General features: G+C 39.9%; 1 protein-coding gene across 1 annotated transcript; it reads right to left on the bottom strand.

Moving 5' to 3' along the window:
• Window positions 1-375: 375 nt before the first annotated feature.
• On the bottom strand, window positions 376-11,965 carry LOC100354152 (vomeronasal type-2 receptor 116). The gene is given in 7 exon segments (XM_070067501.1): window positions 376-1,751; window positions 1,753-1,850; window positions 6,079-6,202; window positions 6,547-6,767; window positions 7,460-8,273; window positions 8,636-8,918; window positions 11,931-11,965. Coding segments are annotated over 7 exon segments (2,412 nt in total). The 3' UTR covers window positions 376-914.
• Window positions 11,966-26,800: the final 14,835 nt, after the last annotated feature.

The following is a 26,800-nucleotide window of genomic DNA, read 5'->3' as shown; positions in this document are numbered from 1 at the left end:
AGGGGCAGACGCTGTGGCACAGCAGGTTAGTGTCTTTGCCTTAAGCTCCCCCATTCCATATGGGGGCCAGGTTGGGACCCGGTGCTCCATTTCTCATCCAGCTCTCTGCTACAGCCTGGGAAAGCGGCAGAAAAAGGACCAAGTCTCTAGGACCCTGCACCAGGAACCCCTGGCTCCTTTCTTCAGATCAGTGCAGCTGTATCCAACGTGGCTAATAGGAAGTGAACTGAACAGACGGAAGACCTCTCTCCCTCTGCCTCTCCTCTCTCTGTGTAAACTCTTTCAAATAGATGAATATATCTTAGAAAACAGCAAACATGTAACACATTTTATTAAAATATGAATATTACAATCTCCACCAGGTGACAATGAAAACACAGAAATGAAAAGCAATGAGAAGTTTCAAGGAGAGCCTTTATCTGAGATCAGTTTGTGTTTGTGAACATGAAACCCAGGCTAAGAAATTTATACACAGTATTATTTTTGAAGAGAGGAGGATTGGGACAAGTGTGAGTGTGTAGTGGATATAACCACCACTTGTAACTATGACATCCCATGTGGGTGTCAGTTCATATCCTGGCTGTTCCACTTGGAATCCTACTCCCTGTTAATGATCCAAAAAAAGCAGTAGAAGATGGCCTAATATGCTGACACTCCAATGGACAACTGAAATGATCTTGCTTTGGCATAAACCAGCACTGGGCCACAGCAGATCTCTTCAGAGTCTATCACCAGATGGAAGGTTTCTCTGATTATCCCTTCCTTTTCTGTGAATTGGTGCTTCAGAACAAAACATTTTAAGAGAAAATAAACAGTTCATAAGAAGATTACATTCTGCAAGTTATTTTATAATATCAGAATGCAAAATCAGTTTTATAAATCTTAATCTCTAACAACTGAAAACTGTGAGAGCCTTAAGAGCTACACTTCAGAACATCTGTTTCCTTGGAAACTATTCTATCCCTGAATCCTTTCAAAGCATTCTTCTCAGGTCTGAAGAGAATAATGTAGCACTTGGGAACAAAGATGCAGCCCAGGAGCCCTGCACTGGAGCACAAGATGGAGAAGACCTCCACAGCCACCATGACCTTCCCCTTGGTGCTGTGGTAGACAGGCAAGAAGGTCACCCAGACACAGCAGAACACCAGCATGCTGAACGTCAGGAACTTGGCTTCATTGAAGGTGTCAGGCAGATTCCTGGCTAGGAAAGCCACAGTGAAGCTGGCCATGGCCAAGGAGCCCAGGTAGCCCAGGACACAGTAGAAGGCAGTGACTGAGCCCTTGTTGCACACCAGGATGATGTGGCCATGCTCAGAGTGTGCATCTGTGTCAATAAAGGGAGGAGAAGTCCCAAGCCAGATGCCGCAGAGAGCCAGTTGGATCAGGGAGCAGATGGGAATAATGGAGTTAGGTACCCCTGATAGCAGTCAGTGTCTCATCCTTCTTCCTGGGGCAGTGAACTTGAAGGCCAGAAGCACAGTGATAGTTTTGGCCAGGACTGTGGAAACAGCCATGGTGAACACCACTCCAAACGTGGTCTGCTGGAGGACACAGGTTGTTGTGTTGGGACGACCAATAAACAGTAAGGAGCAGAGGAAGCAGAAGATGAGGGCGATGAGCAGTATGTAGCTGAGACAACGATTGTTGGCCTTGACTATGGGAGTGTCTCGGTGCTTCAAAAAGACCCCAAGAACAACAGCGGTGAGGACAGAGAAGCACACAGCTGTGCAGACCAGGGTCATCCCCAGGGTTCTCTTCAAAAGACAGAAAGGTCAGTTTTTTGTAGAAGCACTGGTCTCGCTCTGTTTTGGCATACTGCTGCTCTGGACACTTCACACACTGGTCCATATCTGGTGAGAAACGTAATTAACATCATCTCAAGTTCAGTTATTCCTGATTCACAAGTACCTTCTAGAATACCCAATGTGGCTAGTTTAGGCAAATGGTCCTTATTTGATGTGAAAGAGAGCATATAAAATGACACATAAAATTATTGGCAATTATTTATGTCCATCTACCTCATGTTAGCCAGTTAATACTTCATCTTCCTAAGTACCTTACATAATGATGAGTACATGCTCTTTTTCTCCTAACAAAGCCCTAAGGGCTACTCTCTGAACCTATTCATGGTGCTTTAAAAGCATACCTTAGCCTGTGTTATTTTAACACCACAAATTCCTTCTTCATTGTTTCTTAGGATTAGAAACTGATGATCAAGGAGCCAGAGGGTTGCATGTGTGGTGAGGGCTACTTTGCCCTTATACAGGGCATATTCTGCTGCATGCTCACTTGCAACAAGAGCAAGCAGCAGCCGTCAGTTTTTAAGTTTTTATTTAATGATTGCATTTTTCATACATTCACCTTTAGGAATATAGGGGTTCTTTTCCCTACACCAACCCTCCCACTCCCACTCCCATCACATCTCCTTTTCCCTCTAACTATAACATCTCCTTCTTCATTATGGTTCATTTTTAGTTTGATTTTAAATACAGAGGACCAACTCCATGTTAAGCATAGATTTCAACAGTTGGTATCCACACACACAGACCACATATAGAGCACAGTTTAGAAACAAAATTTGCAGTTGATTCTCATAGTACAACTCATTAGGGACAGAGGTCCTACATGGGACTAAGTACACAGTGACCTCTGTTGTTACTTTAACAATTAATATATTTATGTATGTATGATGTCAGTGATCACCTGAGTCTCTTGTCATGGTCTGCCAAGGCTATGGAAGCCTTTTGTGACCAGAGACTCCATTGGTATTTGGACAGGGCCATACGCAAAGTGGTTGCTCTCTCCTCTCTTCAGACAAGAGTACATCCTTTTGATGACCCTTTCTTTCAACAGAGGTTTCACAGAGATCCTCCATGTAGTCTATTTTTTACTGCAGAGTCATGGCTTTCCATGCCTGAAATGAGCCCTTCTTTTAATGGTGCTATTCTTTCTGTACTCTCATGGCCTATTCAACCACCCAATGGTTGCAGTCTTTGTTTTAATGAGTATTCATTTATTTATAATTTACCTGAAAGTCAGAGTTTCAGAAGAAAGAGGAGAAACAGAATGGAGAGAGAGAGAGAGAAAGAAGGAGAGGAGGACAGGGAGAAAAGGAAAGAGGGAAAAAGAGGAGGGGAGAGATCTTCCCCCAGTAAGTCACACCCCAAAAGACATTAATAGCTGGAACTGGGCTGTTTTGAAGCCAGTAACTGGGAGCTTCTTCTGGGCTTCCTGTATTGGTGTGAGCTCTGAAACTTGGGCCATCTTCAGCTGCTTTCCCAAGCATCAGGAGAGAGCTGCATTGGAAGTGAAGCAGCTGGGACTGAAACTGCTGACCAACTGGGATGCTACCATCCCAGCCAGAGGCTTAACCTACTATACCACAGCACTGGCCCCAGGTTCCCACTCTTAAAATCATGGACTGGGAGATATACTTTGTGAATTTTGGTTGCACAGAAATCACCTAGCAACCTCACTAAAACATATCTCTTTAAGGTAGAATCTGGATTATGTCATGATAGGAGAAAGCACTGATTGAAAAACCACCATTAGAAGGCGAATGGTCAGGTTCTAGAGAAACACAGAACAGCTGTACACTTGATACCAGCTGGATTAATTTCTACCCTTGAAAGTTTTCATCAAAGAACACACTAGGATGCTGCCTATAATCAAAGTCAGTCTGTAGATCACCTTGAAACTTACTGGCATATTTCCACTTTCCTGTCTTTTTATACTTGAACATGAATTTTCTCTCCAGCCCTGTCTGTATCCTCTTATGTTCAATATATTGTTCCATTGGTGATTGATGTCTCAACTTGCAGATTTCTTCCAATATTTAGTTAGTCTTTCCTTTGGATATTTCATACTTTTTAGACATTACAAGTGCCATCTTTCATAGGTTTGTTTTCCAGAATTGGTAAGGAAAAGTAACTGCTTTGTACAATTTTGTATACCAGCACTACTTAATTCAATTACTGATTCACTGATTTCATTACATCATCCCAATATCACTTGAAATGATGCCACTTTTAAATCTTCCTTTTTAGTAAGTTGAATGTCATTCTTTTTTGACAATATGCATGGAGCCAAACCTCCTGTGTAATTTTCTGTAGAAGTTGCGTTCTTTCGTCAACTTTGTATCCAATCTTCAGCTGTAATTTCCATGTTTTGTAGCATTCTAAAATACTCTTCAGGATTGAAAGCTAATCCTTATTTTTGTCATGTTTGAGTGGTTTTGTTCTTTGTTTACAATTCATAGATCACTTAGATTTTATTAACTATTTTTCTTCAGTTATGCTAATTAATATTACATTTTTCATGTACTATAAACTGAATTAGATTTTATGAAACTCTTTGGGCAGGATGTAGCTTATTTAAAAAATACTGTTGGTTTTACACTGTTTGAGATTTCAAATGTATGAATTTATTTCAACAACAGCGTCTTACAATTTCATTTTGCTGGAATATATAGCAGTATTTGATCCATCAACTTGAGATGTTCCCATAGAAGAAACAGAATTTTTACATTTTTCCTGTTCTCTATAGGAGTTGAGAAAATATGTGAAAATTGTTTATCACAATTCAAGTATTGGGAATTATTTTAATAACTGTGAGGATATTTGGATTTTTCAAATATTGCTCAACATATTTCATAATATTTCTATCTGAGAATATCTGAATTTCTTCTATATTTTTCAATGTATCAGAATTAAATGATTAATAAGCTCTAATATTAGTATTTTTTTATATAAACAGACTTATTCAGCTCTCTCTGTGTATACACACACACACAGAGTAATCTTATTGTTCGCACTGTTCCATCTTGCTGAGGTTTATAAATCTTTCTTGTTTATGATCACCAACTTTAAATTCTTCCAATTTTTACTTACTTCAATTTCCTTATAATGTCCACATTTTACCTTCAAGGGCTTGTGCTTAATTTGCAGTCATTGACCTACCTTGGTATGCATACTTATTTATTTTTAAAGGCAGAGTTACCAAGGGAGATAGAGACAGAGTGAGGCCTTCCATCTGCTGGTTCACTCCCCAGATGGCTGCAGCAACCTGTGCTGATCTGAAGACAGGAGATTCTTCAGAGTCTCTCATGTGTGAGCAGGGGCCCAAGGACTTGGACCATCTTCTACTGCTATCCCAGGCCACAGCAGAGAGCTGGATCAGAAGAGGAGCAGTTGGGACTAGAACTGGCACCCATATGGGATGCTGGTGCTTCAGGCCAGGGCTTAAGCCCACTGCTCCACAGTGCCAGGTCCACTATGCATACTTATTACCGTGTATGTCTGGTTGAGTTCTTTTGATATGAATTTTATAAATGTGTGTACATATGTAAGCATAAGAATGTTCTTGAAGATTTATATTTTGAGCAGCAATGACTTTTGTCAAAGGCTAAGATTAGCCCCATTTATGATATTTGATGAGTATCATCCTCAGGATGATATACTGCATGATTTCTAAGATAGTTTTTCACATAACACACAGTTTGTGTAGAGTTGCACTTTCTCACTCCAAGAATGGTGCACTTGAATTTGGTGAAAGGATTTTTACCTGTATAAGCACAAGGAACCCAGACATGAGTTTTCCTATACTGAATTAGCACATACACCACACTACTCCCATGGACTGTACTCTGTTTCCAAAACCTTTCATTATCAACAATAAGTTTCAAAAAATTTGAATGATACTAAATATATGGTACAAATAACTACTCACACAACACAAGCAAAAACTGGAAAATCTTTATGATGCATGTGATGGCATAGTTCTGATTCATGAAATAAATCTTAGAAATGCCACACTGTTTTATGTGGTGAATATTACCCAATCTTGGTTTTTATTTATTTTATACCTATATATATCAGCCTGAACTCAAACATGGTCAGCATTACAGAGACATTCAGTCTTTTATATGCTTTCAAAAATAATATAGGGAGTGTATTGTGGAAAGTTTTATCCTTTTGTGGATTATTATTGATTATTGATTCCACATACTTTCTTTACATGGATAAGTTGATAATTTAAGAAACAGGTGGTAACTTCTCCAAGAGGCAGGCACTGACTTACCTGTCTGATTGGAAATCTCGTTCTCAGGACAAGGTGTGCAATCAAAACAACAGGCAGGCTTTCCCTCAAGAGGGGTTTTCCTGAATCCAGGGCTGCAACTCACACTGCATACCGAGCGTGGAGTCTGAGAAAAATCAGATGAGTGTTGGTCATAGTTCAGACTATAACTTAAGTTCCAAGTAGAGGATTTTCAAGTCCTGCAAACTTATTCACTGAAACTGTAAACATCTGTTTCTGACACAATGACTACATTCAATTTTATTTTCTTAAATAGATTCAAAAGATGTGGTGGAAAATGTGTGTGTACTGTCCATCCTCAGACACTAAAAACATAAGAAAGTATTTGGATTGGAAGTGGAGTGGTTTAATGTCTCTAAGTGTCTTTTGAATAAGCCATACTGCACATACTCCCTTAGCAGTTGGGGGGTAACAATGTGTCGTGTGAACCTTATGATCAGTCCTACTTACCTCTGTAATTCCTGTGGCCCACTCTATCAAATTCTCAGAGAGAGACAACTGTTCACTCTGTGAAACGTATGGGGAAAACCATCCTACTTTAACCTTACGTCCAAAACCATATGGAAAATTCCAAAAGTTGAGAATGTCGTATTCAGCTTCCAAATTTTTCCTGTGATTCAAATTCACTAGGTCACCAGCTGGATTGGTAAACTGGAGATTCTTCAGAAATGGGTGCAACAGAAAAAATGCATCATATTCTCATGAAGACTGCCAAGCAATAACAATGAAACCCAGGTTAGAGAAAATCTCTCTTTGTCTGTAATCACAAATAAACAATAGAACCTGTTTAGGACCACCCAATGAATTGAAGTAAAAAAAAAATAAACCTGATGAGAACTACATCAAAGTAAGTGTGATTTCACTCATTTTTCTACAAAAACAAGTGGAATCAAAATTATCTAGCTGTGAGATTCAGACCATTTCCAACAGTGCAGTCCAAGATACCAACACTCATTTTCTCAGTGTACCTAGGACAACTATCTATAATAAAGTTACTAGAATAAAGAATTGTGCAAATTATATGAGATCCCTTATGTTCATTGTAGATGAGCATCCTCAGTAACATTTGGACCTGAAAATAATTACCGTACTGCTGAAGTTGAAAATGGAATAACACAGTCTAGGTATTTCACATGTCAAAATTAAATTGACAGAATTGGAGAGCATTTTTAAGTCACAGCACTGATGCTGATCCAAGAGACCTGCCCACTTTTCATTGGAGCCCTTTCGCGAATGACAAATTACAGGAAGAAGCTAATTTTTATCTTGTGTTTTGCAGAAAGGTTTCCAAGCTACTTGGATTGAACACCTGCAGAAACTCTTAAGGGGATCACTTCAGGAGTACATGTCAATAATGGAAACCAAGTCACCTGCCAGGGAGAAAATGCCAACTTTGCCCCATTGTTCACTGGCTGCATTTCTACCTCTTGTAGAAGCATCTCATGTATGCTGTGGGCCACAGCATACACAGCATTGTATATGTTGTAATTCCCGTCACTCATGGTCATATCAAAATGATGCGGAGGCAAGGATTCCAAGGAGGCATTCAGTGGACAGTTCTGCAAAGTTTTACAGGCTGTCCCAGTAACTGAGCAATTAAAAGCCAGTGACCAGAATCTGGAGAGGTAAGAGTCTTCTGGGTACTTGGAAGGGTTAGCTGTCCGAAGAAAGTTTTTGAAACCAGAGATCTCAGCATGGTGGTCTGAAAAAATGAGAGTCCCATGGAATGAGTGGAACAAGAAAGGTTTCTCAGAACTGGCAAAATCCCATTGTGAAGTGGTGACCCAGACTTTCCACATCATTAACTCCCTCCATGATTGAAAGCTGGCGCCTATGAGTGACTCAGTGACACAGAAAAGAATCACCACATTTGCTGATGATTTTAGGATCTGGATATGAAACGTACTTTGGAATGAAGAAAGTGACTCTACAGTGGCTGGGATCAATTCCACAAAGTCTACACAGATGCCATTCTTCTGTAACTCTACTTTCAAATCAGACATAAACTGAACACCTTTTGGGAGGTCTGAGATGGCCAAACCCACCCAGGCCCACCCAAAGTGGAGCATCAGGGAGGCCATGCCATGGGCCAGAGAAGTGTCTTTGGGTGCCATCTGATAGAGGGAAGGAAAGTGACCACTGTCACTCAGAAGAGGTTCAAAAGGTCCAAGGGACAGCTAAGGGAAAAGGCAAGAAATCTGTGTAAGGTTATTCCTATAGTGAATAACATTATTCCTGAAAAAATTAAGCAGATAATGGAAGTGTCAGATTTTAGAATATTTTATTTTTATCATGTCCCAGTATATAAAAGCTTCCTAGTTCATGAATCATTACTCACTGGTTGCAAATCATTTCTCCTTTTCATTCACCCACACCTCCACTTCAGAACAAATGTGGCTAATCTACAAAATCTCTGCACGCATTCTCTTTAGATCACATACTGTGTCAAATGTATAAGGTCTCTGTCCCTTAAATTTTTGGTTCTAAGTAAGGCACCTAAGGTGATGTACTTTATCCCACTTTTTCACTACACACTCACCTGTGGAATTTTGTAGAGTTCCAGCAGGGTCCCCATTTGGACAGCAATGCTACTTTCTGAAATTACAGCAACATACTTGCTCTGTTTCCTACATGTGTAATTAGGAATGTCCTCTTCCAGTCCCACAAGCCAGATGAAGGGGTTCTCCATTACCGTCATATGACTGTGCATGACATTATAGAGACCAAATCCCAAGGTCATGTTGGGTAAAAGATGGGGGTTTTTGTTGATCTCAATAGCGAAAACCAAGGCCAGAGCATACTGGTAGTTTTTGGACTGAAACCTGCATAAAATACACAAGGATCTTAAGGGAAAAGCCTCCAATCCAGATTATCTTCAATTCTGTGATTACTGTGAGATATGGAATGGTCATGGCCAAACATTCATATGTTCTAATCCGTATGTGTAGATTTGCTGAGTACAGAGTGTGAACTGTTGTATTTGCAGGACACGTCCTCACCAGAACCAAAGCTGCTACCAACTTTTACTGGTTTCCAAGACTAAATGATTCTGAAAAATTAGATCTGCTTTTACATCATAATGTCTTGGGTATGTTGTAACATGGCTGTCTATGAAGCCAAAGAACATGATCTTATTTTTGGATGCATACCTCATCAATTTAAATCATCTCTGGCAACATCTACCTCTTCTAAGTGTTTGTATTTTATATCTAAAGTAAATACTACAACAGGCTCTGGAATGCCCTCTCTAAAGTTCATGCACACCTAGGAGTACACTCCAGTTATCAAAGAAAGCACGAGAAAGAAAGTCACATCATCTTTAGCACTGCCTCTAAATGTTTCCTACATTCACAAACTAAAATGATTCTTCATCTTATCACATCATTAAGTGCTTCTTGAAATAGCAGTCATAAAATCATAAGGCTGCAGGGTGTAATGGGAAGAGAATAACTCACTTGAAGGCTTTGTAATCGAGAAGAGGGATGATGTCATGGCACTGAAAATGGGAGTCTGTAATTGATCCTGAAAAATCTCTTCCCCATTAAACTTATCCATCAACCTCCATCACAAGCCATGAAAATAAAAATCGGATTCAGAGCTTCAAATAAGGGAAATAGTGAAAAGGGAGGAGCACTTTATAGAAGCTGGAAACACTCCCTGGGTGAACATGAATCACTGGACTATGATGCTTTACAATTAAGCCAGTCAAGCATTTAGAACACTAAACATATGTTAAAGTAAATCTTTATGAGTGGTATCAGTATTTACTCCAAACAGGCCTTCTTCACTGGAGTTTTCCTACAATTTTGAATATAAATAGCCTTCCATGCAAAGAAAATGATCCATTTCTACTTTTTAGGATCTGACATTTCACAAAGAATGTAAATGAGGAGACCCTTGAATTTATTTCTGATGTCCTGTGTGTTGATTCCTCATGAATAGACTATGTCATGTACACTGCTTGCTAAGGATCACTGTGTGCTCCAGAGGAAGTGACAGTTTTTCAGTTCTTGGTTCTTGCTGCAACATAATATGTATATATGTATTCACATTACATACATATTCTCTCTATATATTTATACATAGGTATACCATGCATACAGTTGCTATATATATATATATAGTGTTTTATGTATATATAGTTTCTATACATATTTGTTATCCAAATATGTCATTCATACTTTGTAGAATGAGGAAATTTGAAAATCATTGCTGTGAATCAAATAAAATTCAGTTTTGTATTTCATATATCTGTTTCTCTCCTCATTACTATGACACTTCCATTGTTCCACATCCTCTCATTTCTTTCACCAGCTGCTGTCTTGTACCAAAATGTCTAGACAGCTCTTGGACACACTGGAATTTGTAAGAGTTTATCTCTTTTATGCTGTGTTCTTTATCTCTAAAAACAGTTTTTCAGTAACTGTTGTATATTCTAAAGTTGGTGAATCTAGCATTGGAGGGTATAGTGCCTAAATGTATTAACAGTTCAGTATTTCTTGTTTTTCCAAGTATCATCAACACAGATATTTTCCCTGGATTTATTAAGATTTGATTAGGGTCTCCAGTTTGTATGGCATACATCTTGGAGGAACTTGGGCTCTATTCATAGCCTCTTTTCCTACTACTGGAAAGTCACTATTTCCTGGTCTCCATCATTAAGGGTACACTTAATGATGTGCTGCATGCATAACCAGGGGGAATACTACTAGTAGTAATAAATATATATTTCATAAGTGGGATACCATGTGCACATATCAAAGAATGTGAATTTATAAAAATCAATGTGAAGTGAATACTATTGCTATGCCAAGTTAGTATCCATTAGATTTTTTTCTGCAGAGATCTTTGGACAAATGCCTAAAATACTTCATCAGTTGCATCTCCTTGGTGGCACCAACTATACTTCTCAAATCCATTGGCTTTAATGATACTGAAATGATCTATGTCCTAATACCTACCTTCTATCAAAGTTCTATGCAGCTGCAGCCTACTTCCTGTAGCCTTACAGTAGAAACCAATTAGAAAATTGGCACTTTCATAAACAGGTTTGAAGAAAACAGTCCCACTGTCCTACATGATACTATATTCTGTAGGCATGAAATTTATATATACTATATATATATATATATATATATATATATATATATATATAAAATGAAACACTTACATTTAGCTACAAATAAAGTACCTTTAAGAGGGGCAGAAACAGAATAATCCCCCTTAAGAAATCTATTTTGCCCAGAAAAGGCAGAATCAGGGAAAAATTGCAAATGTAGTAGATTACAAACATTGAAATTCTTATGGGTATATATCATCAGTAAAATATAATTACTATATTTGTGCAAAGGTGTTGCCCTGAGATTACTTTTATATAGAAAAACCTTTTTGAATCTTTTCTCCTTTACAACTGTAGAATAAATGAAGTGTTCTCATGACCCCAAATCTAGTATGTAGCAGAAAAGAGTGTGAGCACGTGTGGAAGAGCTCATGTAACTCAGATTTGTTCATTTCAGTACATGGGTTCTGTAAGAATCTGCTACTGAGGCACAATAGGCACCTGAGCTGATACACCTGGACAGGGAAGGACAGGAAGATACCAACCGGACTCTTGTTCCTCCTCTCATGAGACACTATTTCCCTGAACCATCCACGGTGCCAGGCAGAAAGAAATGTCTTCCTCATGCCCCGAATCAATTACCAGCAGTTTTTAGGAGGGACAGAAGATGGACATGGCAGGGATACAGAACATATTTGCCTATAGAATTGCAGACCTAATAACAAGTAGGTAATATGTGAATTAATGGGAAATGATTATGGCAAGGACAACTTACCATCTGAATCTTCGATATTTGCTGAACCTCATCATGGTTCTGGGAACCTCATATGTGTAAATGTGCAAAAAAGCAGCAATCTCAATATCTCCATCCTTGTAAAAACTCTGTTCCATCTGGGAATAGCAGTCGGGACCATCCTGACAAGTCACAAGGGGATACAGCTGCAGAAAGAGCAACAGAAAAATCAAAGGAAACATCTTCAAATGTGTAAAACCCTAGGACACAACAGCAGTGAACATGCAGGGTCATGCAGGTGCATACATAGAGCGTGCACGTCTGTGTGTGTGTGATTGCTTGAAACTAGCCACTTTAATATTGCTCCATCTGACTTCTTTCCAACAGCTGTCCACTCATCCATGGGGGAATCTGATACTTTTCCTGCCCTGAAGCTTTGCAGTTCAGGTCTTCTGTCCTGGTGAAAAACACAAGAAGAAAAACATGTTTGTGAATCATCCTCCTTGCCCCAGGTGCCAGGCTTTCCTCCAAGTCCATGGAGACAAAGATTCAAAGAAGAAACTCCTGATAGTTACATTTGTTGCAAGGGTTTGTCAATAAACCTCTCCATGAACTTTTTCCAATTATGTACTGGGATTGCATCAGAGGGCATAAAGGGAGGCATCAGTCAAGGCTTTCTGTAAGGATTCAGACAAGAAAATTCCAGTATCACACAATACAATGTCCCAAAGTGCAACAGGGCAGCCTCCCTCAGCCAGTGTTCTGGGCAGCCACACATCGCTTTGTTAGCACATAGACCCCAAACCAATCCTGTTTACAGAGATACCCACTAGGACATGTGGTTTTCAATCAGTGTGGAACCAGTAATCACCCTGAATTCAGATATTTTCATTCCGCATATCTAATCATTTCATCTTTATTTGTAAAGCATAAAACCCTTCCATGTTGCTGTTAACCATGGAATCCCATGATGATCTGTTTGCACAACTACAACCTTGGTTGATGCTATCATGAGATCCTGGGACTATTTGAGTACTGCTCGCTTTTAATCTAAAGCAGACAATACCAGCTGAATGTCACCTCTTTATTCCCACCACCACAAACACCATGGGCAGACACCTGTACTTCTTGAATGCAAGTGACTTTCAGGATTATTATGTAGGACACCATCAGGTCAGCTATGTACCATTAAACCATAGCCCAATCTACATTCTGCACAATACAAGAGTGAACACAATGGATGCCATGTCCTATAGTCAATAATGAGGATCAATAAGGACTAATAATTTAAGCTTGCATACCTGTGTGAGGTATTGCCAATGGAGAAAATCTAGTAAGTGGGGTAGAGAGGGCATATATATGAGAACTCTATTTTTCCACTCAAAAGGTTTCTAAACTCAAATTACTGTAAATGTGGTCCCTAAATATTTTAAGCAAAACACATTTTCTATGGCCTAGCCACGGCTCTGATGTCATTAGTGAGATTTTGATTAGGTGCTCATGCAAAGTGAGATGCATTGTAGGGACAAAATACACAACAGAATTCAGTGACTTCCCTAAAAATGAAAATATAATGTCTTCATGAGTTAAGTTTATTACCAGTCAAATGATAAAACTTGTTTCTATTCAGATAAACAAGAAAAGTCTATCTAAATCAGAGAGCAAGTATCCACTGTTTTCTCTAATGTGTAGAAACTAAAAGTAGAGTCAATGTGAATGCACATGATTTACTAAAAAAAAAAAAAAAGTTGGGAATGGAGAGGATGAACTCCATGCAATGAGTAGGCTTCACAAAATGTGTGGCAAATGTGTGTTATGAAATAGTTGTGCATGAATTTTAAAAAATTGTCACCCAGATATATTCAATAATTTTTGCTTAAGTGTTTCTTTCACATTTAACATTTTATCTTCTAGATTCTTAATGCTAAATTTGATATTTGATATTTTTATGGCTTGTAATGAATGCTTCCATTCTAGAACTTTAGATTTACTTTAGGGAAATATATAATCTAACTGCATAAACATATATGGAATCTGAGATCATACATTTCTGTATAAATTGAACTTTAGCAACAACATCATAAAAGTTGATAATATTTTTTCTATTTGACACTTTTTCTAACTTTTATTTAATGGATATAAATTTCCAAAGTACACCTTATGGATTACAATGGCTTCCCCCCATAGCATCCCGCCCACCCGCAACCCTCCCCTTTCCCACTACCTCTCCCATTCCATTCACATCAAGATTCATTTTGAATTCTCTTTATATACAGAAGCTCAGTTTAGCATACATTAAGTAAAGATTTAAACAGTTTGCTCCCACACAGAAACATTAAGTGAAAAATAATAGATGATTTTTAAATGATGATGAAATCAGATCAGACCTATTGTCATGTTTAATTCCAGTGAGAGTCAAGTTGGGAGTTGATAATTTCTTTTTTTGTTTTTACAGAAGATCAGCTTAGTATACATTAAGTAAAGGTTTCAACAGTTTGTACTAACATAGAAACACAAAGTGAAATATACTGTTTGAGTACTCATTATAGCATTAAATCTCAATGTACAGCACATTAAGGACAGAGATCCTACATGAGGAGCAAGTGCACAGTGACTCCTGTTGTTGACTTTACAAATTGACACTCCTGTTTACAGCATCAGTAATCTCGCTATGCTCCAGCCATGAGTTTCCAAGGCTATGGAATCCTTTTGAGTTCTCCGATTCTTATCTTGTTTAGACAAGGTCATAGTCAAAGTGGAGGTTCTCTCCTCCCTCCAGAGAAAGGTACCTCCTTCTTTGAAGACCTGTTCTTTCCACTGGGATCTCACTCACAGAGATCTTTCATTTAGGTCTTTTTTTTTTTTTTGCCAGAGTGTCTTGGCTTTCCATGCCTGAAATACTCTCATGGGCTTTTCAGCCAGATCGGAATGCCTTTAGGGCTGATTCTGAGGACAGAGTGCTGTTTAGGACATCTGTCATTCTATGAGTTTGCTGTGTATCTTGCTTCCCATGTTGGATCACTCTCCCCTTTATTCTATCGGCTAGTATTAGCAGGTACTAGACTTGTTTATGTGATCCCTTTGACATTTTGTCCTTTCATTATGATCAGTTGTGAACTGAAATTGATCACTTTGACTAATGAGATGGCATTGCTACATGCCACCTTGATGGCATTGAATTGTAATCCCCTGGTATGTTTCTAACTCTACCATTTGGGGCAAGTCATCTTGAGCATGTCCCAAATTGTACATCTCTTCCCTCTCTTATTCCCTCTCTTATGTTTAACAGGGATCACATTTCAGTTAAATTTCAACACTTAAGAATGACTTTGTTTTAATTACAGAATATATCAGTCATATTAAGTAGAACAGAGAAACAAATACTAAGAGGGATAATGTATTAAGTTGTTCATTAACAGTCAGGGCTATGCTGATCAAGTCACTGTTTCTCATAGTGTCCGTTTCACTTCAACAAGTTTCCTTTTGGTGTTCAGTCAGTTGTCACCGATCAGGGAGAACATATGCTATTTGTCCCTTTGGGAGTGGCTTATTTCACTCAGCATGATGTGTTCCAGATCCCTCCATTTTATTGCAAATGACTGCATTTCATTGTTTCTTACTGCAGTATAGTATTCTAAAGAGTACATATCCCATAATTTCTTTATCCAGTCTACCGTTGATGGGCATTTAGGTTGGTTCCAGGTCTTGGCTATTGTGAATTGTGCTGCAATAAACATTAGGGTGCAGACCGATTTTTTGTTTGTCAATTTAAATTCCTTTGGGTAAATTCCAAGGAGTGGGATGGCTGGGTTGAACGGTAGGGTTATCTTCAGGTTTCTGATACATCTCCAGACTGACTTCCATAGTGGCTTGACCAGTTTGCATTCCCACCAACAGTGGGTTAGTGTCCCTTTTTCCCCACATCCTCGCCATCATCTGTTGTTGGTAGATTTCTGTATGTGAGGCATTCTATCCGGGGTGAGGTGAAACCTCATTTTGGTTTTGATTTGCATTTCCCTGATTACTAGTGATCTTGAACATTTTTTCATGTGCCTGATGGCCATTTGGATTTCCTCTTTTGAAAAATGTCTATTGAGGTCCTTGGCTCATCTCTTAATTGGGTTGTTGGTTTTGTTTTTGTGGAGTTTCTTGATCTCTTTGTGGATTCTGGTTATTAACCCTTTATCTGTTGCATAGTTTGCAAATAGTTTTTCCCATTCTGTTGGTTGTCTCTTCACTCTCCTGACTGTTTCTTTTGCAGTACAGAAACTTCTCAATTTGATGCAAACCCAACAGTTGATTTTGGCTTTGACTGCCTGTGCCCCCTGGGTCTTTTCCAGAAACTCTTTGCCTGTGCCAATATCTTGAAGGGTTTCTCCAATGTTCTCTAATAACTTGATGGTGTCAGGTCGTAGATTTAGGTCTTTAATCCATGTTGAGTGGATTTTTGTGTAAGGTGTAAGGTAGGGGTCTTGCTTCATGCTTCTGCTCATGGAAATCCAGTTTTCCCAGCACCATTTATTGAATAGACTGTCCTTGCTCCAGGAATTGGTTTTAGATCCTTGATCAAATATAAGTTGGCTGTAGATGTTTGGGTTGATTTCTGGTGTTTCAATTCTGTTCCATTGGTCTATCCATCTGTTTCTGTACCAGTACCATGCTGTTTTGATTACAACTGCTCTGTAGTATGTCCTGAAATCTGGTATTGTGATGCCTCCGGCTTTGTTTTTGTTGTACAAGATTGCTTTGTCTATTCGAGGTCTCTTTTGCCTCCATATCAATTTCAGCATCATTTTTTCTAGATCTGAGAAGAATGTTTTTGGTATCTTTATTGGAATTGCATTAAATGTATAAATTGTTTTTGGTAGAATGGACATTTTGATGATGTTGATTCTTCCAATCCATGAGCATGGAAGATTTTTCCATTTTTTGGTATCCTCTTCTGTTTCTTTCTTTAAAATTTTGGAATTCTCATCGTAGAGAACTTTCACGTCCTGGGTTAAGTTTATTCCAAGGTATTTGATTGTTTTTGTAGCTATTGTGAATGGGATTGATCTTAGCAGTTCTTTCTCAGTCATGGCATTGCTTGTGTATACAAAGGCTGTTGATTTTTGTGCATTGATTTTATATCGTGCCACTTTGCCAATCTCCTCTATGAGTTCCTACAGACTCTTAATAGAGTTCTTTGGATCCTCTAAGTAAAGAATCATATCGTCTGCAAAGAGGGATAATTTGACTTCTTCCTTCTCAATTTGTATTCCTTCAATTTCTTTTTCTTGTCTGATGGCTCATGCTAAAACTTCCAGAACTATGTTAAATAGCAGTGGTGAGAGTGGACATCCCTGTCTGGTGCCAGATCTCAGTGGAAATACTTCCAACTTTTCCCCATTCAATAGGATGCTGGCCGTGGGTTTTTCATAAATTGCTTTGATTATATTGAGGAATGTTCCTTCCATATCGAGTTTGCTTAGAGTTTTCATCATGAAAGGGTGTTGAATTTTATCGAATGCTTTCTCTGCATCTATTGAGATAATCATATGGTTTTTCTTCTGCAGTCTGTTAATGTGGTGAATCACATTTATGTCGCTCCCCCTCTTCATGGAGGAACGACACAGGACCCTGCGCTGTTCTTTTGTCTGCTCGGCCCTTCCCGGGTTTGCTGCTGGTTCTTCCAGGGTTGGCTACCCTCCCTTCCACCTCCGTGGAAGGGCGGTTCCCCCTGCCACTTTCCCCACTTCCGCGGGGGAGCGGCATACCACCGGCCGGCTCTCTCGGGGGCTGCTCAGGTGTTCCTTCAGATAGATGCTCCTGGTGCATGCTGTATCTCTCCTCCTTTATAGTCCTCTTCTGCCAATCCCAACTCTGCTATCCACACGCCGAGTACGCTGCTCTCCTCCAATCAGGAGCAGCTCCTGCAGCTTGTCAAGTTGGAAAGAGGCAGCTGTGTAGAAGCTATTTCCTCCTCTCACAGCGCCATATTGTGGGAGAGCAGATGCATAGAATAAGTCTTAATTCCAGTAACTTAAGTCTAGTCTGAGTTGCTCCCCACACATTGATAGATTTATGAATGTTGAACCATCCCTGCATACCAGGGATAAATCCCACTTGGTCTGGGTGGAAGATCTTTCTGATGTGTTGTTTCATTCTATTGGCAAGAATTTTATTGAGGATTTTTGCGTCTATGTTCATCAGGGATATTGGTCTGTAATTCTCTTTTAGTGCTGCATCTTTCTCTGGCTTAGGGATTATGGTGATGCTGGCTTCATAGAAAGAATTTGGGAGGAATCCCTCTTTTTCAATTGTTCTAAATAGTTTGAGAAGAATTGGAGTTAGTTTTTCTTTAAATGTCTGGTAGAATTCAGCAGTGAATTCATCTGGTCCTGGGCTTTTCTTTGTTGTGAGGGCCTTTTTTACTGTTTCAATTTCTGTCTCAGTTATGGGTCTATTTAGGTTTTCTATGTCTTCCTGGTTCAATGTTGGTAGATTGCATGTGTCCAGGAATCTATCCATTTCTGATAGATTTTCCTGTTTGCTGGCATACAAGTCCTTGTAGTAATTTCTGATGATTCTTTTTATTTCTGTGGTGTCTGTTGTTACGTTTCCTTTTTCATCTCTGATTTTCTTGATTTGGGTCTTTTCTTTTTTTAGTTAGTTGGGCCAATGGGGTGTCAATTTTGTTTATTTTTTCAAAAAACCAGCTTCTCGCTTGGCTGATTTTTTGTAATTTTTTTTTTATTCAATCCTGTTAATTTCTTCTCCGATTTTAATAATTTCTCTTCTCCTACTAGATTTGGGTTTGGTTTGCTGTAGTTTTTCTAGGTCCTTGAGATGCACTGAAAACTCATTTATTTGGTACCTTTCCAATTTCTTGATATAGGCACCTATTGCTATAAACTTGCCTCTCAATACTGCTTTTGCTGTATCCCATAAGTTTTGATATGTTGTGTTGTTATCCTCATTGACTTCCAGAAAGTTTTGGATTTCACTTTTGATTTCTTGAATGACCCAGAGTTCATTCAGGATCATGTTGTACAGTCTCAATGTGTTTGCATATGCTCTAGGAATTCCTGAGTTGCTCATTTCCAGCTTCATTCCACTGTGGTCTGAGAAGCTGCATGGTATGATTCTAATTCCTTTAAATTTGCTGAGACTTGCTTTATGCCCTAGTATGTGATCAATCCTAGAGAAGGTTCCATGCACTGCTGAGAAGAATGTAAATGATTTCTGTGTAGGATTGAAAGTTCTGTAGATATCTGTTAGATCCCTTTGGGCAATAGTGTTGATTAAATCTGCTGTTTCCTTGTTGATCTTCTGTCCGGATGATCTGTCTATTTCTGAGAGTGGAGTATTGAAGTCCCCCAATTGGAATTTAAATCTCCCTTTAAGTCCCGTAACATATCTTTTAAATAGACTGGTGCCCTGTAATTAGGTGCATATACATTTATAATAGTTACATCTTCCTGTTGAATTGAACTCTTAATCATTATATAGTGTCCCTCTTTGTCTCTCTTAACAGTTTTTGTATTAAACTTTATTTTGTCTGATATTAATATGGCTACACCTGCTTTTTTTTTGGTTTCTGTTGGCATGGAATATCTTTTTCCAACCTTTCACTTTCAGTCTGCATGCCTCTTTGTTAGAGAGATGTGTTTCTTGTAGGCAACAAATAGTTGGGTTTTGTTCCTTAAGCCAATCAGCCAATCGTCTCTTTTAACTGAAGAGTTAAGACCATTAATATTTAATGTGACTATTGATACATAGTGATTTTACCCTGACATTTTCCCGGAGATATTTTCTAGTATATGCTTTGAGCTTCCCACGCTCTTTTACTGGTGGGTTTTCTTCCTTTACCTTCTTTCATATTGATGGCTGTGTTTCTGTGTTTCTGAGTGTAGCACATCTTTAAGTATCTTTTGCAAGGCCAGACAAGTGGCCACAAAGTCTTTCAATTTCTGTTTGCTATGAAAGGTCTTTATTTCACCTTCATTCACAAATGAGAGCTTTGCAGGATATAATATTCTGGGCTGGTAATTTTTCTCTCTTAGCACCTGTTCTATGTCTTGCCTTTCCCTCCTAGCCTGTAGTGTTTCTGATGAGAAGTCTGCTGTGAGTCTAATTGGAGATCCTCTGAGAGTAATCTGACGTTTCTCTCTTGCACATTTTAGGATCTTTTTTTATGTTTCACTGTGGAGAGTTTAATTACAACGTGTCGTGGTTAGGATCTCTTTTGGTCATGTTTATTGGGGGTTCTATGAGCTTCCTTTACTAGGATGTCTCTGTCCTTCTCCAAACCTGGAATGTTCTCTGCTAGTATCTCACTAAAAAGGCCTTCTAATCCTTTCTCTCTCTCCATGCATTCAGGAACTTCTAGAACCCATATGTTGGTTTTTTTAATAGTATCCTGTAGTTTCCCAACAATATTTTTAGATTTCTTATTTCCTCTTCTTTTCTTTGGTTTGACTGTATCCTTTCCTGTGCTCTGTCTTCTAAGCCCGATATTCTCTCTTCTGCTTCACCCATTCTGTTTTTAAGGCTCTCTAATGTGTTTGTCATTTGATCAATTGAGCTCTTCATTTCATTTTCATTTCTCTTCACTATCACACTTTCCTGTTCTACTAGTCCCTGCGTTTCATTTTGGTTCTTCCTTAAAATTTCATTTTCACGAGAGAGATTTTTAATCCTGTCCCATAAGCATTTCTGTAGTTCAAGGATTTGCTTTTGAAAACTTCTGAATGTTCTTATCATAAATTTTTTGAAATCTGTATCTTGCATTTCTTCTATCTCATCATCTTCATAATCTTGGCTTGGGGTGTTTTGTTTATTTGGAGGCATCATAGAGTCATCGTTGATCTTGTTTCCTCGATTTTTGTGTTTGTTTCTTGGCATAGTTAATTCTTCTTCCCTCACTGTGCGTTTTTTTTTTTATTTTATACTATGTCTGTGTTAAGTGGACTGCCTGCTGTTGGAGGAGCCTTGGAGGCTTGAGATGGGTGTGGCCTGAGGGCTTTGCTTGGTTCTTCCGCATTATGGGTGTGCAAAGGTGACACCCTCATGTTATGGGTGCTAAATCTCTCTCTATTTATGTATTTATTTATTTATTTATTTATTTAATTTATGTATTCAGGAGGTAAGTACTACCACACAGCACGGCTCAGCACAATTGATATTTAGCTTCCAATCTCTGGCTTCTACCCAAAGAGTCTGTGCAGGCTCCGTTTCTCCTCTGGACTCCCACTGGGTTGCCTAGGCTACTGAATTGTAGCGACTCAGTTCATTAGCTCTCCCCTGTTGTTATGTATATCCCAAGTGGGGCCTGCTCTTTGTCTCTTGCTTGCCTTTGCAAGGTTGGCGGAGAGAGAAACTAGAGAGAAACTTGTCTGTACCAGTATCTCCCAACCCCACCTTTTTTCCTTCTCTCCTGTAGTCAGTCTGGTGAACTTTCCCGCTCCCCTCTAGATTCTGACCACCGTTTCCCCGCTAATGTCTCAGGTTAGTGAGCTCACCTCCCCTTCCAGCACCGATATGTGGACTTGGAGCCCTGGGCATTCCTGCTCTCCCCGCTGGTGTCTGTGTGACATCCACTCCCCTTCCTGCACTGGTGTGCAGACCCTGCAGCTCCCGCAGTGGCTCGGCTTCTGTGCGGTGGGCGACCTTGTTCTCCCAGTAGGTCCTCTGAGTCACTAGATCCGGAAGATATTCTTCTGCATTTTTTTCCTGATCCTTTTTCTGAGGCTACTGTAACTCCACTTTTATTAAACTAAATTTTCCCGGACTATCGGTGTGCACCCTCACTATTCCACCATCTTGGCTCCGCCCCTTTGACACTTCTAATAATTTCTATTGACGTCCAATAACATATAACTTCCTACAAAACAATTTCCAGAAATGAAAACGTGCACCTTTGAGTTGTTAAGTACAGAGTTCTCTGTGTGTATAGGGAACACACACAAGAACTTACACTCAGTCTGCACTGAGAGCACTGTCTCCAATGAATTCTATTCTGGACTATCTTCTCAGGCTCAATGCACTTCAAATCAAAAGTAGAAATCACTATAAGCACGTTGTAACATTAATGTCATAGCAAGCAGTAAAGGAAACTAAGAGAATCCACAATGCAGAGTTGAGCTAGCATGTCAATACTCACTGTATCAATTCTCAGTAACTCCAAATTAGCTATGCTGGTATGTGAAGTCTACAACACTGCATTTTTTAAACCATTCTGCATTATGTCTCAGCCAAAAAGCCCCAAATCATCCTCTCAATATAACAGAACATGATACTTTGCTACTTTCACCATTTATGGTTATCTACCAAGAATCGGTTTCTACCATTATCCATCTAAGCTAGGACTAATACTGCTGATTACTAGGGAGAGACCAAGATGGCTGAATGGGAATGACATACTGCTTTAGGCTAGGAGATATAAAAGTAAAAGTGGAAGAAACACATTCTTATGGGAGAGTTAGAAACAAATCCACAGTGGGCATTCTATGGAAGGAACAAGAATGCTGTGGATCAGTGTGGAAGGTACAGACATGCTGTATGTTCAAGGAGACAACAAAAATCCCAGCAGCCAAGAGCCAGAGAAAACAACAGTATTGGAGAGGGAGGGGTGATCAAACTGCAGTGCCTGAGCCACTGATTATGTAATTGGAGGGAGAACTTACAAGAGTCAAACACCTGATAGAAAATGCAAGAATATGGCTATATATGGTTCCAGATACATGTTTACAACATACATATTACAAAATGAAGGAACAATAAAAATATCATCCAAACTGTGTAGAGGAATTGAACAGACATTCCTGCACAAATAGATGAGCCAAAGGCCTTACCAAGGGTGCTAAACATTAGTAGACCTAGAATACTACTCAAAATCACACTAAGATATCACCTCACATCTGCTCAATTGGCTACAATAGTTTTTGTTTTTAAAGATTTTGTTTGAAAGGAAGAGTGAGAGAGTGAATGTGAGTGAAACAGTCAGAGAGAGAGAGAGAGAGAGGAGAGAGAGAGAGAAAGTGTCTTCCATCCCATGGTTCACTCTCCAAAGGCCATAACAGCTGGAGCTGAGCCAATCCAAAGACAGGAGCCAGGGACTTCTTCCAGGTCTCCCAAATAGCTGCAGAGGACCAAGAACTTGGGCCATTGTCGCTCCCCATTTTCATGGAGGAACGACACAGGACCCTGCGCTGTTCTTTTGTCTGCTCGGCCCTTCCTGGGTTTGCTGCTGGTTCTTCCCGGGTTGGCTACCCTCCCTTCCACCTCCGTGGAAGGGCGGTTCCCCCTGCCACTTTCCCTACTTCCACGGGGGAGCGGCACACCACCGGCCGGCTCTCTCGGGGGCTGCTCAGGTGTTCCTTCAGATAAATGTTCCTGTTGCATGTTGTCTCTCTCCTCCTTTATAGTCCTCTTCCACCAATCCCAACTCTGCTACCCACAACGCCGAGTACGCTGCTCTCCTCCAATCAGGAGCAGGTCCTGCTGTTTATTTGTTGAACTGGAGGCAGCTGTGTAGAAGCTGTTTCCTCCTCTCCCAGCGCCATATTGTGGGAGAGCAGATGCATAGAATAAGTCTTAATTCCAGTAACTTAGTCTAGTCTGAGTTGCTCCCAGTTGCTCCCCACAGATCCCCCTTTCTTTTTATTTTTTGGCGTTGATACGTGCCTGTCTTCGGTGCCCCACGGCAAACACTCTGCTCTGCTTGCTAGAGTTGCCCACAGGTGCTTACAAGCCCTATCAATCAGGCAAACTGAATCCGGGTCCTCTCTTCGCCATGTTGTGAGGGGGTTTTTAGGCGCTGATGCGTGCCTGTGTTCGGTGCCCTGCAGCACATGCTCTGCTCTGCTAGAACTGCCTGCAGGTGCTTATCGTCTTACTAATCAGGCAGACCGAATCCAAGCTCTCTCATTGCTGTATTGTGGGGAGGCCTTATTTTTCTCTATTTCTCTATCTCCGGGCATTCCTATTTCTCCTATTTTACTTCTATCTGCCAGCATTCCTATTTCTCTCATTTTACTTCTAAACTTCTGTTTCTCTTATCCCAGCGGCTTTCCAGCGCCCACCCCGAGGCTGCTTCTCGGCGCCTCACCCGTGGCGGCTTCCCGGCTCTGCGCGCTCCACGGTCTCCGCCTAAAAAGCTCCTCACAACATGGCGAAGAGAGGACCTGGATTCGGTTTGCCTGATTGATAGGGCTTGTAAGCACCTGTGGGCAACTCTAGCAAGCAGAGCAGAGTGTTTGCACGGGTCTTCCACGGAGGTGGAAGGGTCGGTAGCCAACCCGGGAAGAACCAGCAGCAAACCCGGGGAGGGCCGAGCAGACAAAAGAACAGCGCAGGGTCCTGTGTTATTCCTCCACAAAGAGGGGGAGCGACATAATGGTGCCGTGACTCGGATAGGAAGCCTAGGCAGGGTTTAGTGTCGTTCCTCCACGAAGACAGGGAGCGACATAATGGTGCCGTGACTCAGAGAGGAAACCTAGGCAGGGTTTAGTGTCGTTCCTCCACGAAGAGGGGGAGCGACAGGCCATCTTCCACTGTTTTCCCTGGCCATGAAGGGCACCTGATCCTTAGGGATCCTAGGGATCCTTAGAGATCCTTAGGCAAAAGACTCCATCCATGATGATTATCAACTCCAATCCTAGAACTTCTAGAGAATGAATGTGTTGTTGAAATACTGCTCTGTAGCATGATCATAGTTGATGAGGTCTTTGGGAGGTAAGTACAATTCTTTATGACTTACCTAGCTGCTTTCTTTCTCGTCTTTCCAATATGAGTCTGTGGAGAGAGAATGCTACATCTGTTGGACATGTGAAGATTGTGTGAAGATTGAAGGAAAAATATCTTTCCTTGAGGCAGGAAATGTGTCTTGGACTGACGCCAACTTCATGTATCTTGCTCCTGGTCTTCCCAGCCTCAGTAATTCTGAAAATTAACTTCCTGTTGTTAAGTGATAAAGTCATGGTATGTTCTTATATGGAAACTCTAGATGACTAACACAACAATTAAATTGGGATTAACACTAGTTAATTTTATTTGTGTCAACAGTATTTGTAGCAAATGCCAGAACGGGCTCTGGAATGTTATGTCTAAATTCCATGCACCACAAGGGAGAGAAACTGATTTTCAAAGGGAAGCATAATGAATTAAATACAAATCACTCTTGGTGAGTTTTTGCACATGTTCCATCATGGGCCAAAAATGGTTATTTATATTAGCACGTCATTAAATGATTCCTTGAACAGCATCAACATGAACATGACTCTGCACAAGGTGATGGGATTGAACAATAACTCACCTGAATGCCTGTGAGAAGCAGAGGCAGGGTATGTTAAGTGTGGAGAAATGTGGAGCACAAGGCTTGGGATTTATAACTGGTAAGCCTCCTTCCTATCAAAACTGGGCATAAGCTCCCATCCCAAATCAGGCAACTAACTCAAATTTAAAGCCTGAAAAAAGGCAAATCATGAAAATATAGAACATTTAGAAGACATCAGAATCACTTACTGGGGGGATTTCAAGTACTTTATATCAAAAGTCACTGCACCTAGTGAAGTTGAATGGCTGCCAGCTAGTTTTCTATGGAAATCTGAAAAGTAATTTCATATAAATAATTACTATGGGTAGCAGTTCTAACTCCAAATAGGTCTTATTCTCTGAATCTTTCCTCCAGACTTGCATGCAGATAGACGTGCGGGCCGAGAAACAACATGAATTATTTCTAGAGACACTGACACAAAACTTCAAGGTTAGAACACAGGTGCCACTTGTATTTTAAGTAGCCTGGGTATTTAATTGTGATGAACAGTGTATATCATGTTGACATCTTATACACACTCATTGTGTGTCTGAGAGGAAGATGCATCTTTCAATTTTGGGCACAGGATTTTATATGTTTCCAACATTAAAAAAATGTAAATTTGACTTCAACTATCTTTTTATTATCTATGTTGCTTTCTGGTTAAGAAATGTTGAAAATTGCCCTTCTAAGCAAAAATATATTTTCTGATCTGTATTCATTCTTTCTATTTTCTTCTTTGTCATTCTTCCAGTTTTCCTCTAATTGCTCTGTCCTCTTCATCTCCTAGTCCTCCTCTTCTCTAGAAAGCTATATGTGATCTCTGCCAAACAGGCTTTTGCTGAGAGTTTGCAAGTGGATATGATAAACCATTCCATCCTTTATCTCTTCAAACAGGTCATCAGTGGTAAGAAGATATCCTAGCACTGGAAAATCTAACAGTTGGGAATTTAGTGGCTCAAGCAGTTATTTTAAATTTAATATTCTTTTATTCTACTGTCATCAACAAATATCTATTTTTTCTTCATGTTTCTGATGAGGCTACTTTACAAGGTGTTTCTTGTGTGACTTTTCTTCTGTGAGGTACCTTTGTCCTTATCATAATCTTCTCCTCCACTTAAGAACTGTGTCAGTTACTCCTGGTCATGGGATGGCCCCATGCTGAGTGATTTAATTTTCTTCTCCATGATTCAGAATTTATCTGGGATTCCCACATTAATTTGCCCTGGGTTGATTGTGACATACAATAAATCTTTTCCTTCCAGGATGGCTCTTACCTTTTGTCTGTTGTTGCTTCCTGTGAAAACATTAATCTGTTTGCAATCCACTTCTTTTCTTCCTCTGGTTTTCTTGTCTAGCAAATTCAGGAAAGTAATCCAAATCATACTCTTTGAAAGACCTTGACTTGTATTAAATGAAGAAGGGAAATCTAATACACAAGGAAGTAGAATTGGATAGAGGCTCCTACTCATCACAAGGTTCTTGCCTCTGTCTCCTCATGAGAAAACTGCTCACAGTGCTGAGGCTCCTGACTTTGGCTGAAGATCTATGTGGGGGTGTTAGTTATGGCTGACTTGTGGATTTCTGCAAACTTCAGGTGTCACTCCGGAAGAGC

Source organism: Oryctolagus cuniculus (genome assembly GCF_964237555.1).
Source record: "Oryctolagus cuniculus chromosome 16 unlocalized genomic scaffold, mOryCun1.1 SUPER_16_unloc_1, whole genome shotgun sequence".
Lineage (NCBI taxonomy): Eukaryota > Metazoa > Chordata > Mammalia > Lagomorpha > Leporidae > Oryctolagus > Oryctolagus cuniculus.
The sequence above is the reverse complement of the archived record's forward strand: the minus strand, read 5'-3'. Positions and strand labels throughout refer to the sequence as shown.